Source organism: Grammomys surdaster, unplaced genomic scaffold, assembly GCF_004785775.1.
Source record: "Grammomys surdaster isolate TR1022 unplaced genomic scaffold, NIH_TR_1.0 166, whole genome shotgun sequence".
In the NCBI taxonomy this organism is placed as follows: Eukaryota; Metazoa; Chordata; class Mammalia; order Rodentia; family Muridae; genus Grammomys; species Grammomys surdaster.
The window spans coordinates 12112434-12127818 of record NW_021604614.1 but is presented as its reverse complement, the minus strand read 5'-3'; the positions used below and the strand labels follow the sequence as shown (position 1 = coordinate 12127818).

Genomic DNA, 15385 nt, shown 5'->3' with positions numbered 1-15385 from the left:
GGGGGGTACATGTGCTCACTGGTGAGGGGATACAGGTGCTCACTGGTGGGGGGTACATGTGCTCACTGGTGGGGGGTACATGTGCTCACTGGTGAGGGGATACAGGTGCTCACTGGTGGGGGGTACATGTGCTCACTGGTGGGGGGTACATGTGCTCACTGGTGAGGGGATACAGGTGCTCACTGGTGGGGGGGTACATGTGCTCACTGGTGGGGGGTATATGTGCTCACTGGTGAGGGGGCACAGGTACTTGCTGGCTTGCCTAACAGTCTGAGTTCAATCTCCACCCCTGACTCTCATACGCTGCCCACTGACTTTCACATGCCAGCTTAAATGCACACCCACATTAGAATAAAAATAAATAAATAAATGAACATAAACAAATTTAAAAAGTGAGGAACTCTTACAACCTTTTAATTCAAAACTTTTCCTAAGATAATGACAAGACCACGTTCAGCTTATACAAAGACCCGATTTTGGAACCTCCATGTATGACACTGAGCAGTATGCTGCCCCATTACAGTGTAGGCCACGGTGGACACACACATTCTGGAATGTTCTGTCTGTGGCCCTTTAACAAACAGAGTTGCTGTGTTAGCAAAAGCTCCACATAGAGTGCAAACATTTATTCTTGCAAAGCATGGTGACATTCTACCTCAATCCCTGCTACTCAGAAGGCTGAGAGGCAAGAGGAGGAGGTAGTCAGGGCTATATGGCAAACTCAGTCACACAGAAAAAAAAATTAACCTATTATCTATAAACTTAGAACTCAAATCATAAAATCATAGTTATCCAAATTTTCACAACTTTAAGAAAGTGTTGCCGGGCGGTGGTGGCGCACGCCTTTAATCCCAGCACTTGGGAGGCAGAGGCAGGTGGATTTCTGAGTTCGAGGCCAGCCTGGTCTACAGAGTGAGTTCCAGGACAGCCAGGGCTCCACAGAGAAACCCTGTCTCGAAAAACCAAAAAAAAAAAAAAAAAAAAAAAAGAAAGTGTTTGGCACATACGGTACTACTTGTTGCACCATACGAGTAATATATACTATTTGAAGGTATGCTTTGTGATGCTGAGTAATATATAGTATTTGAAGGTACGCTGTGTGATGCTGAGGAACAGACCCAGGGGCTCACGTGCACATGTCAGACAAATACTCAACCACCGAGCCATACTCTCCAAGTTGTTGGGGTTTTTTTGGTTTTTTGTTTTGTTTTGTTTTGTTTTTTCGAGACAGGGTTTCTCTGTGTAGCCCTGGCTGTCCTGGAACTCACTCTGTAGACCAGGCTGGCCTCGAACTCAGAAATCTGCCTGCCTCTCCCTCCCAAGTGCTGGGATTAAAGGCGTGTGCCACCACTGCCCGGTGTTGTTTTTTTTTAAATGATCACTTTTTTTAATTGATCACTTTCTTGTTAAATGTAAACATTAACACAGAGAATAAGCACTCCACAGATATTTTAATTGTATGCATATGGACATTTCTCCCTCATGTGTGCCTATGCGTATGGGTGCAGTACCCTCAGAGGCCACAAAAGGTATCGGATCCCTGCACCTGGAGTACAGAATGCTGTACTTGTCACTGGGTGCTGAGAATTGAACTCAGGTCCTCTGGAGGAAGCCACCACTCTTAGCACTTCTCCTTCATCACTTTTATACAATTCCGTCCTTCGTTAGCTCTCTCTTCCAGCCTACTAAAGAGGCTGGACTTATAGTAAATGGCAATCAATCCTGAGACAAAAAGACCTGAAGTTCAAGGCTGGACAGTTACTGAGTGGTTAATAGCACCGTCTGTTCTTGCACAGGTCTGGGGCTTGGTTCCCAGCACCCACACGGTGCCTTATAACCAAGTAACTCCACGGGATCTGATGCCCTCTTCTGGTCTCCAGCAGCATTGCATGCATATGGTACACATACATGCATGCAAGCAAATAGTCATACACTCAAAATCAAGTAAGTCCTTTTTAAGAAGTGTAAATAAACAAATGAGCAAAACCATAGCAATCCCAGTGTGACCATCAGGAGGCCAGGCATGCCAGAGGAGCCCCTTGTCACCTACTGTTTCAACTGGAGGCTTCCGGTTTAGCTCGCTCCCTGGCTTAGGTCTTGAGCAGTCGTCTTCTGTATGTGCTTGCTTTGGCTGGTTCTGCTTCAGCTTTTGTGCCCATGATGTTACAGACTTACTACTTAAAAAGAAAAAAACATTACTTCCTTTAAAAGCCATCCTTTATCTGTAAAAGTCAGCATAGCACCTAGTGCTCCAGTGGCAGGGCTTTTTTCTTCTGCTAGTAAAAGGGGACAGATGCAGCGGTGCACCCTGTGTCCCAGCACTCAGCAGACCTCTGTAGGTTTGAGGCTAGACTACTCTACACAACATGTTGTGGGTTATATAGAGTCCCTGACTCAAAAAAAGGAAACAAAAATAATGTTTTATTGATTTTCCTAAATACCTTTCTTTTAAGACTTATTTTTATTGCTGCTCGAGAGATGGCTCAGCAGCTAAGAGCACGCCTGCTTTTCCAAAGGACCTAGGTTCAATTCCCAGCACCCAAATGGCAGCTCATACCTGTCTGTAACTCCAATTCCAGGGGAGCCAACAGTGTCACACAGACATACGTGCAGCGAAAACACCAATGCATAAGATTCAAAAGTGAAAGATTTTTATAGATATGCACATTTTGCCTCCATGTATGTCTGTGTACCACATGCATGTCTAGTGCGTGTAGAGGCTAGAGGAGAGTACCGGTCCCCTACACTTGGAGTCCCAGGCCATTGTGAGCCACTGTGTGGGTTCTGGGACGGAACTCAGGTCTTCTGTAACAGCAGCCAGCTCTCTTAAACCCTCTCCCCAATGGCAAACTTCTTCTCCTTAACTTTTTATTTATTCACTCATTTATGCATCTTTTTTTTATTCTGTGTATATACATGATGCATGTGTGTCACAGTATACACACAGAGGCCAGAGGACAACTCTGTAGAGTCAGTTCTCTCCTGTAAGACAGAACTCTGGTCATCAAAGCCTGCATGGCAAGCTCCTTCACCAGGGACATCCCACTGGCCCTGAGTCTCCTAACTTTCTTTTTCTCTGTTTTCTGTTGTTGTTTTGTTTTGTGACAGGGTCTCTCTGTTATATAGCCAGGGTTGTCCTGGACCTTGCTGTATAAACCAGGCTGACCTTGAATTTACCCTCCCTCTGCTTGGGTTAAAGGCATGCACCACCATGCCCAGTTTCTATAACAGTTCAAATGTGTAAAACTGAAAACTTCAGGTAAACCACATTTCTTGTTGTTTTCTGATTTGGGGGTACTTGGTTTTTTGTTTTTGATTTTGAGATAGTCCTGGCTGTCCTGGAACTCACTCTATAGACCAGGCTGACCTCCAGCTCACAGAGACCCTCCTGCCTCTGCCTTCCAAGTACTGGGATTAAAGGAACGCACCACCATATGCAGCCTGAGATATGAGTCTTTTTGTTTTGTTGTTTTGTTTTTTGGGACAGGGTTTTCTGTGGAGCTCCAAGAGATCCACCTGCCTCCCCTTCCCAGTGCTGGGATTAAAAGCGTGAACCATCACATCCAGCTGTTAGGGCTGGAGAGATGGCTCAGCGGTTAAGAGCACTGACTGCTCTTCCAAAGGTCCTGAGTTCAATTCCCAGATGGTGGCTCACAACCATCTGTAATGGGGTCCGATGCCCCCTTGTACTGTTACAGTGTACTCATACATAAAATAAGTCTTTTTTTAAAAAGTCCTTTTTAAAGGTTGATTTATATCTTTATGTGTGTATGAGTATTTGGCCTACATGCTATATATGTGTATCACATGTATACCGTGCCCGAGGGGGCCAGGTGAAGGTGTTGGGTCAACTGGAACTGTGATTACACTTGTTGGCTGCTATGTAGGTGCTGGGAACAACACCTTTAAAAAGGTCCTTTAAAAATGCAGCTAGAGCTCTTACATGCTGAGCCCCTTTCCAGCCCTGTGTTTAACAGTCTCAAAGCACTGCACATGGGAAGAGTCAGGAGTCATTAGTACATAGGGCTTGTTTATTTCAATTCTCCACATGTAACATGCAAGAGTCAGATTTTAATGGTAAAACTGATTTGTATCCAAATACATCTCAAGTCTACTGTGAACCAAACAAAAAAAAAAAAAACATTATTTATTATACTTTAAATGTCACTAATAAATGAATCAAACCTTTCAAAGAGCAGAGACATCTACTTACCTATTTGCTTTTCCACTGTAAACTTCAGAGATCTTGCTTTCACCAAGAAAGTTTCGTTCAAATTCACCAGGAAAAGTGGAGACGTCTTCCTTTAGCGATGCACAAAGCTCTTCAGGAGTCTGTGTGAAAAAGTTTATAGCTGCTGTGCCTCCTGCGGGGGCCTGTGCCTGCACTGCAGAGGCTGTGTGCTGCCCCTGGGAAGCTGCCTCGGGATCCAAGGGCTTGGTGGGCTCCTTAGCCTGGTGGGTGTTCATCTCCAGGATGCAGAAGGTGCCGTAGCCACTACTCACTGAGCTGCTGTCCACATTGCAGTCTGGCTGGGATGCGGACGATGCTGGCTGGGTCTCAGGTTCCTTAGACGCTGGGTAACTGACAACAGACTCATTTCTCTCACTGTTTTCAGAAAAGAAGCCCATTTGGCTTTCTGAAGACACCTGCTCACTCACAGAGCTGCTGTTGCAGGAAGGCCAGGAAGCATTGCTGATCTGCAGTTTCACTAACTTCCGGATCTCCTCCTGTATCCGCTGAGAACAAAAAGGGTAAAGAAAGGTACATTAAACATTTTTTTTTTTTAATGTTAAGAAAAGGTCGTGCTTCAAAATATGCTACTACTGTAAATATGATATCTTCATAAGCAAAACTAACACGTAAACTGTTTTGACTGCAAATCCCACAGATAAAAAGCATCCATGTTGAGGACAACTCACCTGGATCTGCCTATGGAACTGCTCCTGCTGGGCGACAATCTGTTCCTGGCAATGTTGCTCAACCACACTGAAGAGCTGCAGCCACCTGGCCTAAGAAATTGTAAAGAATCTTCACCGAACAGAATTTTAACCTAAGATGTCGCAAGAAAAATGCTCTAGTGAGCAACACTCTGTAACCCAGGCTGGCCTGAAACTCACTATGCAACCAAGGCTGGGCTCAAACTCAAAGCAATCCTCCTGCCTTGGCCTCCCAAATTCTGGGATTACAGGTACCAAGCCTAGCAAAAACATTTTTTTTAATACAAAACTTATAGGCCAACTTATATAATTAGTGCAACACTATTAAAAGCAGAGATTAGCCAGGCATCGGTGGTGCACACCTTTAATCCCAGCACTTGGGAGGCAAAGGCAGGTGGATTTCTGAGTTCGAGGCCAGCCTGGTCTACAAATGGAATCTTAAATTGTCTTCTGTTGTTGCCTAGTTCTGTGGAGGCCAGAAGGTCCCCTGGACCTGGAGTTCCAGCTAATGAGCCACCACGTGGACACTACGATTGAGCCACTGGTCCTCTGGAAAGCATCCTGTGCTCTTAACCACTGAACCATCTCTCTAGCTCTGTTCTTATACACTTTTAAGAATTTACTATGCACACGAGCACACAAGCAAATGTGCCAAACACGAGGGGCTATGCCAAAGTAAACATGTGGAAGTCAGAGGTCATCTTGTGGAAGGCACTTCTTTCCTTCCAGTGTGGCACCCAGGGGTGAACTCAGGTCATCAGGCCTGGAGGCAAGCATCCTTACCTGCTAAGCCATCTCATCGGTCCTTTTATTTCTGATTAATAATGTACTAGATGGTACCAGGTATAATAGTACATACCTATAGTTGCAGGACTCAGCAAGTTGAGGCAGGAGAATGTTGAGACTGGCCTGGACCATACATGGAGACACTTTGTGTGTGCATGTATATATGTGCACATGTGTGTGTATGCACTCATGCATGTATGCATATGAAGGGAAACCAGGCAGAGGTGAACCTCGAGTGTCATTCCTCAGGAGCCACCACCTTGTTTTGTTTTTTTTTGGTTTTTCGAGACTGGATTTCTCGCCGGGCAGTGGTGGTGCACACCTTTAATCCCAGCACTTGGGAGGCAGAGGCAGGTGGATTTCTGAGTTCGAGGCCAGCCTGGTCTACAGAGTGAGTTCCAGGACAGCCAGGGCTACACGGAGAAACCCTGTCTCGAAAAACTCAAAAAAAAAAAAAAAAAAAAAAAGACTGGATTTCTCTGTGTAGCCCTGGCTGTCCTCAAACTCATAGAGATCTGCCTGCCTCTGCCTCTCAATTAAAGGGACTAAAAATGTGCACCAACATCTATGCTAATTTGAGTAGAAATAGGCTATTTTATCTGTGAATTTCACTTTAGAATAGTATGAACTGCCTTTACTTTAAAAGCTACAAAAAGAAGTCTCCAGGCCTAATAAGTTTCCACGTTACAAGCAGTGTCTAGTACACTATCCGGCAGAGAGACAAGAAATTGTCAACACTTATTATTTCCATCCTATTGCTGTTAGCATTGCATATGTAACCCAAGTGGTAAAATGCTAAAAAGATCTAGCTAAAGCAAACTAACAAAACTGTCACTCTGCCCGCTCAGAATACGGAAGGTTTTATGTCTAGCAAAGTAGATTAGTTTCTTTTGAGTGACAAGAATCAAATAATCTTACTATTCCAAAAGGGAGGTGAGAACCAGAGACTCCAGAGGAAAACTATCAGACTCGGGCTTGCATAACACCTGACCTTCTGTTCCTAAAACGCTTCTCTAAAATGTTGGCAGTTTCTGTCATTTTTTTTACACTCTAAGAAAGCACCTTAAATAAATCAAGGAAACTCTACTGAAGTGACCACAAAGTGCACTGCCCTTTCCACCAACACAGCACGCAGCTCTTTACTGAGTAGCTAAACTTTACGAGTCAGGTGGGCGTTCACTAAACACAGCAAAAGGTTACATCACTGAAGAGAAACAGGCTTACAGAACTCCAGCCAGGTCTCCTTCCTCCTCAGACTTTCCCTGGCTCCAAACCTGAAAGAGGCTGAGCCTGCAAAGGAGAGCTCAGGGTCAGGCCATGAGCCCAAAATCAACAGTCTACGGAGATCATCTACAGAGAGCGTTTTCTTAAATCAATACATTAGACTCACAAATACAGTCTGTCTCTGACTTCAGCTGTTGATTCAAAGTATTAAAGCAATAACTTCTAGTCAACCACAAGTGCCAGAAGCAAGCTGTGCTGTGGTGCCTGCTCTTGTTCTTACTTACATGTGTCTGCTCACACGCTAATGAGTGACACTTGATGGAACTTGTTTTCCCAGATGCTGAATTAGAACCCTGGGCCTCACACGTGCTAAGCATGTACATGCCACTGAGCTACAACCCCAGACCAGGCCATCCTATGTCTTAACAGCATCATACCACAGGACATCCTGTAGGTCTTCCCCATTAGCTCACTGTGATTGTTGGGTGGATCAACAGAAAGTGTGGGAGAAAACTGAAAAGCTGCCAATTACAGAAGCTCAAACGTGAAATCTCAGCACTTGGGAGGCTAAGGCATGAGTGCTGTGAACTGAAGGCCAGGCTGGGTTACAGAATGAGTCCCAGCATTCTAGGCTAGGGTGAGACTCTGCTTCAAACCACTGCCACCCCCTCCTCCCAAAATCAGAACAGCTCATTTTTTTAGTATGTAGCAACAGTCCATTTTAAATGCATAATCCTTTAGAGATTACATTTAGGGTATGGCTGCTACTAAATTCTTAAATCAGGAGGTCATTATTTCCATTTTATAGTCTAAAAACACAAGTTTTGGTTCTAAAAGTACAATTAATATAAAACAAACCATCTACTGCTTAGAGTCTGATAACCATGTCTGTATTTTTATAAAGCATTATAACCTCTAACATAGTCTTAAAACGCAGGAAAAAGAGGCCTGGCAGCTCACACTTTTAGTCCCAGCACTTGGAAGACACAGTCAAGAGAATCTCTGAGAGATCTCTATGAGTCCGAGGCTAGCCTGGTGTATATATACACAGTGAGCTCCAGGCAAGCCAGAGCTGCAAAACAAGACCCTGTCGCAAACAAAACAAAACAAAACACTAATTGAGAAAAGGCCATCCTGGATAATATTCTCCAAAGAAAATCTTATGAGTATCCTCTTAAATGTCAATCTTTTAAGTTAGTTTGTTTGTTTGTCCTTTTCCTCCTCTTCACGGTTTTTGCAGTACTAGGGAGAGCACATCACCACCAGCTTCCACATCAAACTTCAACTGAGAGACAGATGTTCATAAACATTAAATTTCCATCACAATGTAACCAAAGAAATCGCTGCCATGAAAAGCAGACAGCTCAACACATCATGATGACGAATGTGTTCATAATCAGAGCATTCAAAATATTTCAAGCAAAGTAGATTAAGGAAAACTCTAGGAGTTACACAGAAGACTGTAACTCATAACAATTGTAACAATCTGAGGGTGCTGGGAACAAAGACTTCAGTTCACAGGGAATAGTCCAATCTATCTACTGAGGCTACCATCTTCGATGTTTTCCTTTCTTGTTCCTTCAGTATCAGGGTCTGGTTAACATGCTTACTCATTTGACTTTAGCCCTAAGGTTAAGTATCATGGTTTTCTAGACACAGATTTCTAACAATTCAGTAGAGCCCCACTGAAATAGAAATCTTTTCAAGACCCCCAAAATAAAACAAAATGAGATACCTCACAGTTCTTCCAAAGTTCTGAGTTAGTCCGGCCACTGTTCTGTAGGTCTTGTCTTAAAGCAGTGAGAACTTCCACTGTCCCTTGAATGACAGGTGGCCCGGTCTTCCCTGAGAAAGAGGATACCCCATTTGTACTAAGGTGGGGACTACTTCTGTTGAAACATAAATAATTCAGATCGTTTTCCTCATTCGACTGAAGTGTTGAATAATTCAGCAGTTCAAGATTTAGCAGAGCAGAACACAACCACTGATACCTAATCCTCCATTATAATGGCACCTCCTTTGAAAATCTGACCACAAAGGCCAGATAGCACAGGACGACAGGACACACTCACTTCTTTACGGCGCCACAGGAAGACCTTCTCCACAGAAAGACTTTCTCCAGCACTGAGGGAATGCCCCAAAGCCCAGTGGAACCACAGGGAAACGTCCTAGCTTCTCTGAATTATTCTAGAAGATCATCTGGCCCACTTTAAACAGCCCTTCATTGTGTACTAAGGATTCTCTCTCCACTGCCCAGAACAGACAAGTCTTAGTAACCAGACCCTGATTTGGTGTGATAAGCTTATCACTGGACTACCTCTGAATGAAAGTGCTGCCAAGCCAATTAGAAGCCAATATTCAGGATTTATTGAGCCTGTGTGGTGTGTAATGGAACACTAATTCTTTCCAGAACACCTCTTTTCCAAATGTGGATTGATTGCAGGTTTGTATATAAACACCCCAAGCACAATTCAGGACATTAAAATTTGTCTAGTAGCTGAAGGAGCATTTTTATTTTCATTGGTTTTTTGGTTTTTTTTTTTTGTAATAAGACTTTTTTCCCTCCCACCCCCCTTTGAGACAGGGTTTCTCTGTGTAGCCCTGGCTGTCCAGAACTCACTCTGTAGACCAGGCTGGCCTTGAACTCAGAAATCCACCTACCTCTGCCTCCCAAGTGCTGGGATTAAAGGCATGCACCACCACTGCCCAGCAATAAGACTTTTTTTTTAATGACTTATTTTATGTGTGTTGGTGTTTTGCCTGCATGTATATCTGTGTGAGGGTGTTGGATCTCCTGGAACTGGAGTTACAAACACTTGTGAGCTGCAGTGTGAACGCTGGGAATTGAACCCAGGTCCTCTGGAGAAGCAGCCTGTGCTCTTAACTACTAAGCCATTTCTCTCCAAATTTATATTTTGTTTATATTTTGTGTGGTAGGCTGGCCTCATTCATTATGTAGGAGAAGACGACCCTGGACTTCTGTTTTTTCTGCCTTTTCCTCACCAAGTGCAGAAATTACTGTTACGACCCATGACACCTGATCTCTGCTGTGCTAGGAACAGAACCCAGGGTTTCCAGCATGCCAGACAAGCGCTCAACCAACAGAGCTACATTCCCAGACCCCGAGCTTTGTTACACACACACACACACACACACACGCACACGCACACGCACACACACACAAAATGAAGATACCAAAATAATAAAAGTTAGGACCAGAAAAAAGAAGTCGAGAGCAAGAATAAACTCTTTCAAATATATGTCCATAAGAACTTTACAGAGTTGCAATTATGTAGTTGCAACATGGTGGATTTAACTGCCAGTCACGAGGAAAAAGGACAATTCAATGACATAAATTTTATGAGAAAGCCACACTTAGGTTCCTCCAGGCAACTCAAGCACTACATTCTGAAGGAAGCTTCCTCTAGAAGTGGATTTCAGAGGAGCCATCAAGTGAAACAGGGAGTAAAATGTGGGCCAGCACTCAGCTTTCGGGGCAGAGCACTACAGCAGACACTCCTTCTGGGTCATTTCTCACACTCTACGTTCTCCTGCCAGACTCCCTTATGCCAAGTGGTACTATACAATCTGAGAGCTACTTCAAACTCCCCACACAGAAGGCAGAGAATCAACAATTTTAAAAGTAGTTTATTCATGATACACAATTTCTCCAAAATCTTGATATTTAAAGCTATGTGATCCTCTGCCAAGTATGGTGGCCCGTACCTTTAATCCCAGCATGCTTAGGAGGCAGAGGCAGGTGAGTTTCTGTGAGCTAGAGGCCAGTGTAGTCTACAGAGGGAGTTCCAGGACAGGTAAAGCTATAAAGAAACCCTGTCTCAACAAAAGAAAAAGCAAAGACAATGCAGCAAATGTACGTGCATGTGGTTGTACAGAGTCGAGGCATAATGCCCGGATTGGGAGGTAGCACCAAGAGGACTGCCACTGGTTCCAGGCCAGCCTGGTCTACATAGTGAGCTTTAGGGCAGACAGGCAGGGACATAGAGACCCTCAAGCAATCATTAAATAACTAAATACATAAAGCATTTGGTTGGTTGTTTTGTCAATTTATAGTCTGTTTTGCTGTTGTTTTGTTGTGGTTGTTTGTTTAATTACTAACACAATTTCTTTTTTTTTAATTATCTTTTTAATTTTATGTACACTGGTATTGTCTTTTTATGTATGTGTGAGGGTGTCAGGTCTCCTGGAACTGTAATTACAGAAAATTGTGAGCCGCCATGTGCATGCTGGGAATTGGACTTGGGTTCTCTGGAAGAACAGCCAGTGCTCTCAACCACTGAGCCATCACTCCATCCCCTCTAACACACATTTTCTTTTTTTTTTTTTTTTTTTTTTTTTTTTTATATTTATTTATTTATTGTATTGATGAGTACACTGTAGCTGTCTTCAGACACACCAGAAGAGGGCATCCAATCTCATTACGGATGGTTGTGAGCCACCATGTGGTTGCTGGGATTTGAACTCAGGACCTCTGGAAGAGCAGTCAGTGCTCTTAACCGCTGAGCCATCTCTCCAGCCCTCTAACACACATTTTCAATTGCTACTTCCCAGATTAGTGCAACGCTTCTGCTTTATAAAATATAATATTATTAATTTAAAATGTAGCAAGTTGCTAGGTATAATAGCTCACATTTATAATCCTAGTACTGGGAAGGAGGACTGCCTTGAGTTTGAGGCTAACCTGAGCTACACAATGAGGCTGGCTCTTTTAAAAAAAAAAAAAAAAAAACGTGAAAAAAAGGGAGAAATAATTAGTAAATTATCAGGAGGTAGAGAATCAAAAGTTCAAGGTTATATTATGAGTCAGGCTAGCCTGGGCTATGAGAGACTCTATCCTCAAAAAATAAGTATATGCCGGGCGGTGGTGGCGCACGCCTTTAATCCCAGCACTTGGGAGGCAGAGGCAGGCGGATTTCTGAGTTCGAGAGTTCGAGGCTAGCCTGGTCTACAGAGTGAGTTCCAGGACAGCCAGGGCTACTCAGAGAAACCCTGTCTCGAAAAACCAAAAAAAAAAAAAAAAAAAAAAGTATATGTATATATTTAGGTTACCAAATTTTAAAGATATCCTTATAAGTTGCCAAATAAGAAAAACATAATGTATAATACAAAGAGAAAGACAAACGTGGGGCTTCTGCTTCTGTGAGACCATTGTCTTACCATGTAGCCCTGGCTGGCCTGGAACTTGCTATATAGCTAAGTTCTTTTCCACAGTGTTGTCCTTGTTCACTTCTCTGCAGGAAGTGAAAAGCACGGCAGAGAGACAGATGGATACTGTTCTCCACTGACAACTGTACCTGAATAGTTTATCAGAGGTTGGCTGTTCTGTTCTTTAAGGCAAACCAGCAACTATGCCACTGATTAAATCAACTGGTCAGCTCTGCAAACAACACTATTTTAACTTGTTGACACATGAAAATAGTATCAAACCAACTCTTACCTATTAGCGTGTAAGCTCAACCCAAGGGAATGGGGAGTACTTTGGATATCAGAGTCTACAGAAGGTGACGTTTTTTGTAAAGTTTCCACCAAATCAAAATCCTCCATAGTGTACAAAAATTGTTAAGCTCTGTCATTTAGAAATCCTGCTGCTTCTCCTTCGGGAGGAGACTGCTTCAGAGTCCTCTTCAGCCGCTTCATCTTCTACCAGCATCCTCAGCGGCAGACATGCAGACCTGTGAAACTGGCTGTACTTCCAAAGAGTCTGAAAGGGAATGGGGGAGATCTGGAGTAAACGGCCACTAAATGTATATCCACTATCGTGTCATGACTGTGGAACCCTCTCAAATCCATCCACAATAACAACAGCAGTAGTAGGCAGGGCTCGTTAGTTAAGAGTACTTGCCAGGCAAGCCTGACCAGCTCAAGCTCCAGAATGCACGGTGGAAGCTAAAGACTGACTTCTCTGTTGTCCATGTGGCACATATGAAGACACTCACAAACACAAATGTAAAAGAATAGCAATACTACATATAATGACCCAAGTGTAGAAGCCCCAGTGCCCCTCTGCAGGTGAAGGGACAAAGCAATATGGTACGGCCATGTGACGGAATATTACTGGGTCAAAGAAGGAATGTAGCAATTAGATCTCACTACCACAAGGAGAAGCACAGAAAACACCAGGCTAAGTTTAAAAAACAATCATAAAAAAAGAACTACTCTAGGACGCCACTTGTATGAAGCATCTAATACTGACAAGCTCCCGGGGCAGGAAGGAGACTATGTCTGAAGCACTGAGGAGAACGGAAGAAAGGAAATCACTGCAGTGTAGTCACATTTCAGCTTTGGGTAATGAAAAGTTCTGGAATTGGCATTTTTCCCCTAAATCCTCTAAATAATATACTTTAAAAAAGATGGAGTTTATATATAGGAACCATTCTCTCTCTCTCTCTCTCTCTCTCTTTTAAAGGTAATTTGTAGGAGTCTGCTATCTACTTTAGGCAATCCTTCAGAATTTTGTGTTTGATAATCAGGGTTCTAAGTGTACTCTATTATGTAATAAATGGGAGGACTTCCAGGTCTGCCTCACTTCTTTGATAAGTCCTACCTTGCAGAAGTACTTGTTGACTTAAGAAGCCACCAGGGCTGTGATGGCAGCATGCACCTTTATCCCAGCACTCAGGACCCAGAGGCAGGCAGATCTCTGAGTTCAAGGCCAGCCTCACTACAGAGTGAGTTCCAGTACAGCCAGGGCTACACAGAGAAACCCTGTCTTGAGGGTAAGGGAAGAGCTATTTAACTGATAAAAAATAGTGGGGTGTACACTTCTCAATACAGAGCCTGTGTATTAACTTCTTGAAAGACTATTACCTGACAAGTTAACTACAATCTTACTAAAGGCAGAGATAAATTTGCTACTCTAAGCCCAATCATATGCTTCCTCCCTCCCTCCCTCTGGAATCTGTTATTTAAAAAGATGGGGGAGCCAGGCAGTGGTGGCCCACGCTTTTCATCCCAGCACTTGGGAGGCAGAGGCGGGTGGATTTCTGAGTTTGAGGCCAGCCAGGTCTACAGAGTGAGTTCCAGAACAGCCAGAGCTACACAGAGAAACCCTGTCTCGAAAAACCAAAAAGATGGGGGAAAAGAAAAAGGAGTGGGAGGGGGGTTGGAGAAAAACAAAGTCCTAAGCTGTTTACAAAATGGGAAGTTTAGAGACTGCATCAGAAGAACTCTCTCCCGTTCCTATCCCACTGAACTCTCACTTTCCAGGGCTTAAAAGAATACAATCAGTTCATTAAAGTTAAGGAAACATTCCCTTCAGGACAGGTACAGAGGCCAAGGGTAACCAGACCTAAGTAAATGGGCTTTGCTTTCCTCACCTCACCACCTCAGTGTCAAGCCTATCACCAATGACAAATGGGGTATTGAAAAATCCAGGGGCTGCCTCTTCCAACTGGCAACGAAAATACCTGGATTCAAATGACCACAAGTCCTCCAGAGAGGTGATCTACAGTCCCACCTCTTCTCCCCGACCCCACCTCCGCTCAAGTAATCCGGATGCAGGAGATTCAGATAAACACCACTAGAAACTCGATGACGCTTCTCCAGGCAGGGGGAAGGTCGAGGCGAAAAGAAAAGGGGAATCCGAGATAAACTTTACAGGGGGAAAAAAGATGCTTCTGTCCCTCATCCTACAACCCATTGGGGTTGGAGGCAGAAAGTGATGGAGTTGCGTTAACAATTTTAAAGTTCACTATGCTTCCTCTTTGCGGAGAGGCTGAAAGGAACCAGCATGAAATGGATTCAGGTGTTGAAGTCAGATGCTAGTCACTGGCAGCGAACACTGACTCCAGGCCGGAGGCGAGAGGACATAGAGATGATGGAGAACCGTTACTCACGACCACTGAGATTTCCAAAAGGAGTCGGAGTACCACTACCAGGGAGGGGAGGGGAGAGGGAGGGGGAGGGCAAGACACTCACGCCCCTAGCAAAGGCAGCAATCCGATTGGGCCTCGCTGATGTCACTCAAGGGCACGAGTCTAGAAAAGGCGCATGCACCCGCAGAGCCGCACTGACCACCGGGGGTAGCCGGCAACCTTCACCCTAGCCTGTCAACGCACCCAGGGGGTCCACTCTGATGGAGTCGTCTAGGACTCTGCCCTCAGCCCTCGCGGCAGCAGCTCCCCACAAGCCGCGACCGCTTACCTGGCCTCCTCGCCTCTGCCTATGTCGGTACCGGGAGATTGGCCTCACGCGACCGTTAAATTCCAAGGAGCGTGCGCGCGCCCGGCGTCTCACCCGCGATTGGTTGCTCGGAAGAGGGCCGAGCCGGCGAGCGCAGCGCGCGCACCTTCCCTAGTTCCCTGACGCGCAGCTCGCGCCAAAGAGGGCAAGGCGACGCCGGAGGCGTGAGAGGGTGGGGCTTGAGGCCAAGACCTCTGCTGATTGGTTCTCTAGAAACTGCGGGAAAGACGCCCCG

General features: G+C 44.5%; 1 protein-coding gene across 3 annotated transcripts in view; it reads right to left on the bottom strand.

Moving 5' to 3' along the window:
- Mphosph9 (M-phase phosphoprotein 9) overlaps positions 1-15219 on the bottom strand; it is a 67469-nt gene extending 52250 nt beyond the window's left edge. For 2 of the 3 annotated variants that reach the window (XM_028766161.1, XM_028766164.1), the window contains exons 1-6: positions 15112-15219; positions 12407-12670; positions 8684-8837; positions 4921-5010; positions 4214-4737; positions 2051-2177 (exon numbers count right to left, since the gene is read on the bottom strand). In XM_028766161.1, the coding sequence (XP_028621994.1) occupies positions 2051-2177; positions 4214-4737; positions 4921-5010; positions 8684-8837; positions 12407-12513 (1002 nt within the window). In that variant the 5' untranslated portion in view covers positions 12514-12670; positions 15112-15219. The remainder of the gene's footprint in view (positions 1-2050; positions 2178-4213; positions 4738-4920; positions 5011-8683; positions 8838-12406; positions 12671-15111) is intronic. The other variant, XM_028766162.1, reaches the window with a different exon arrangement.
- Positions 15220-15385: the final 166 nt, after the last annotated feature.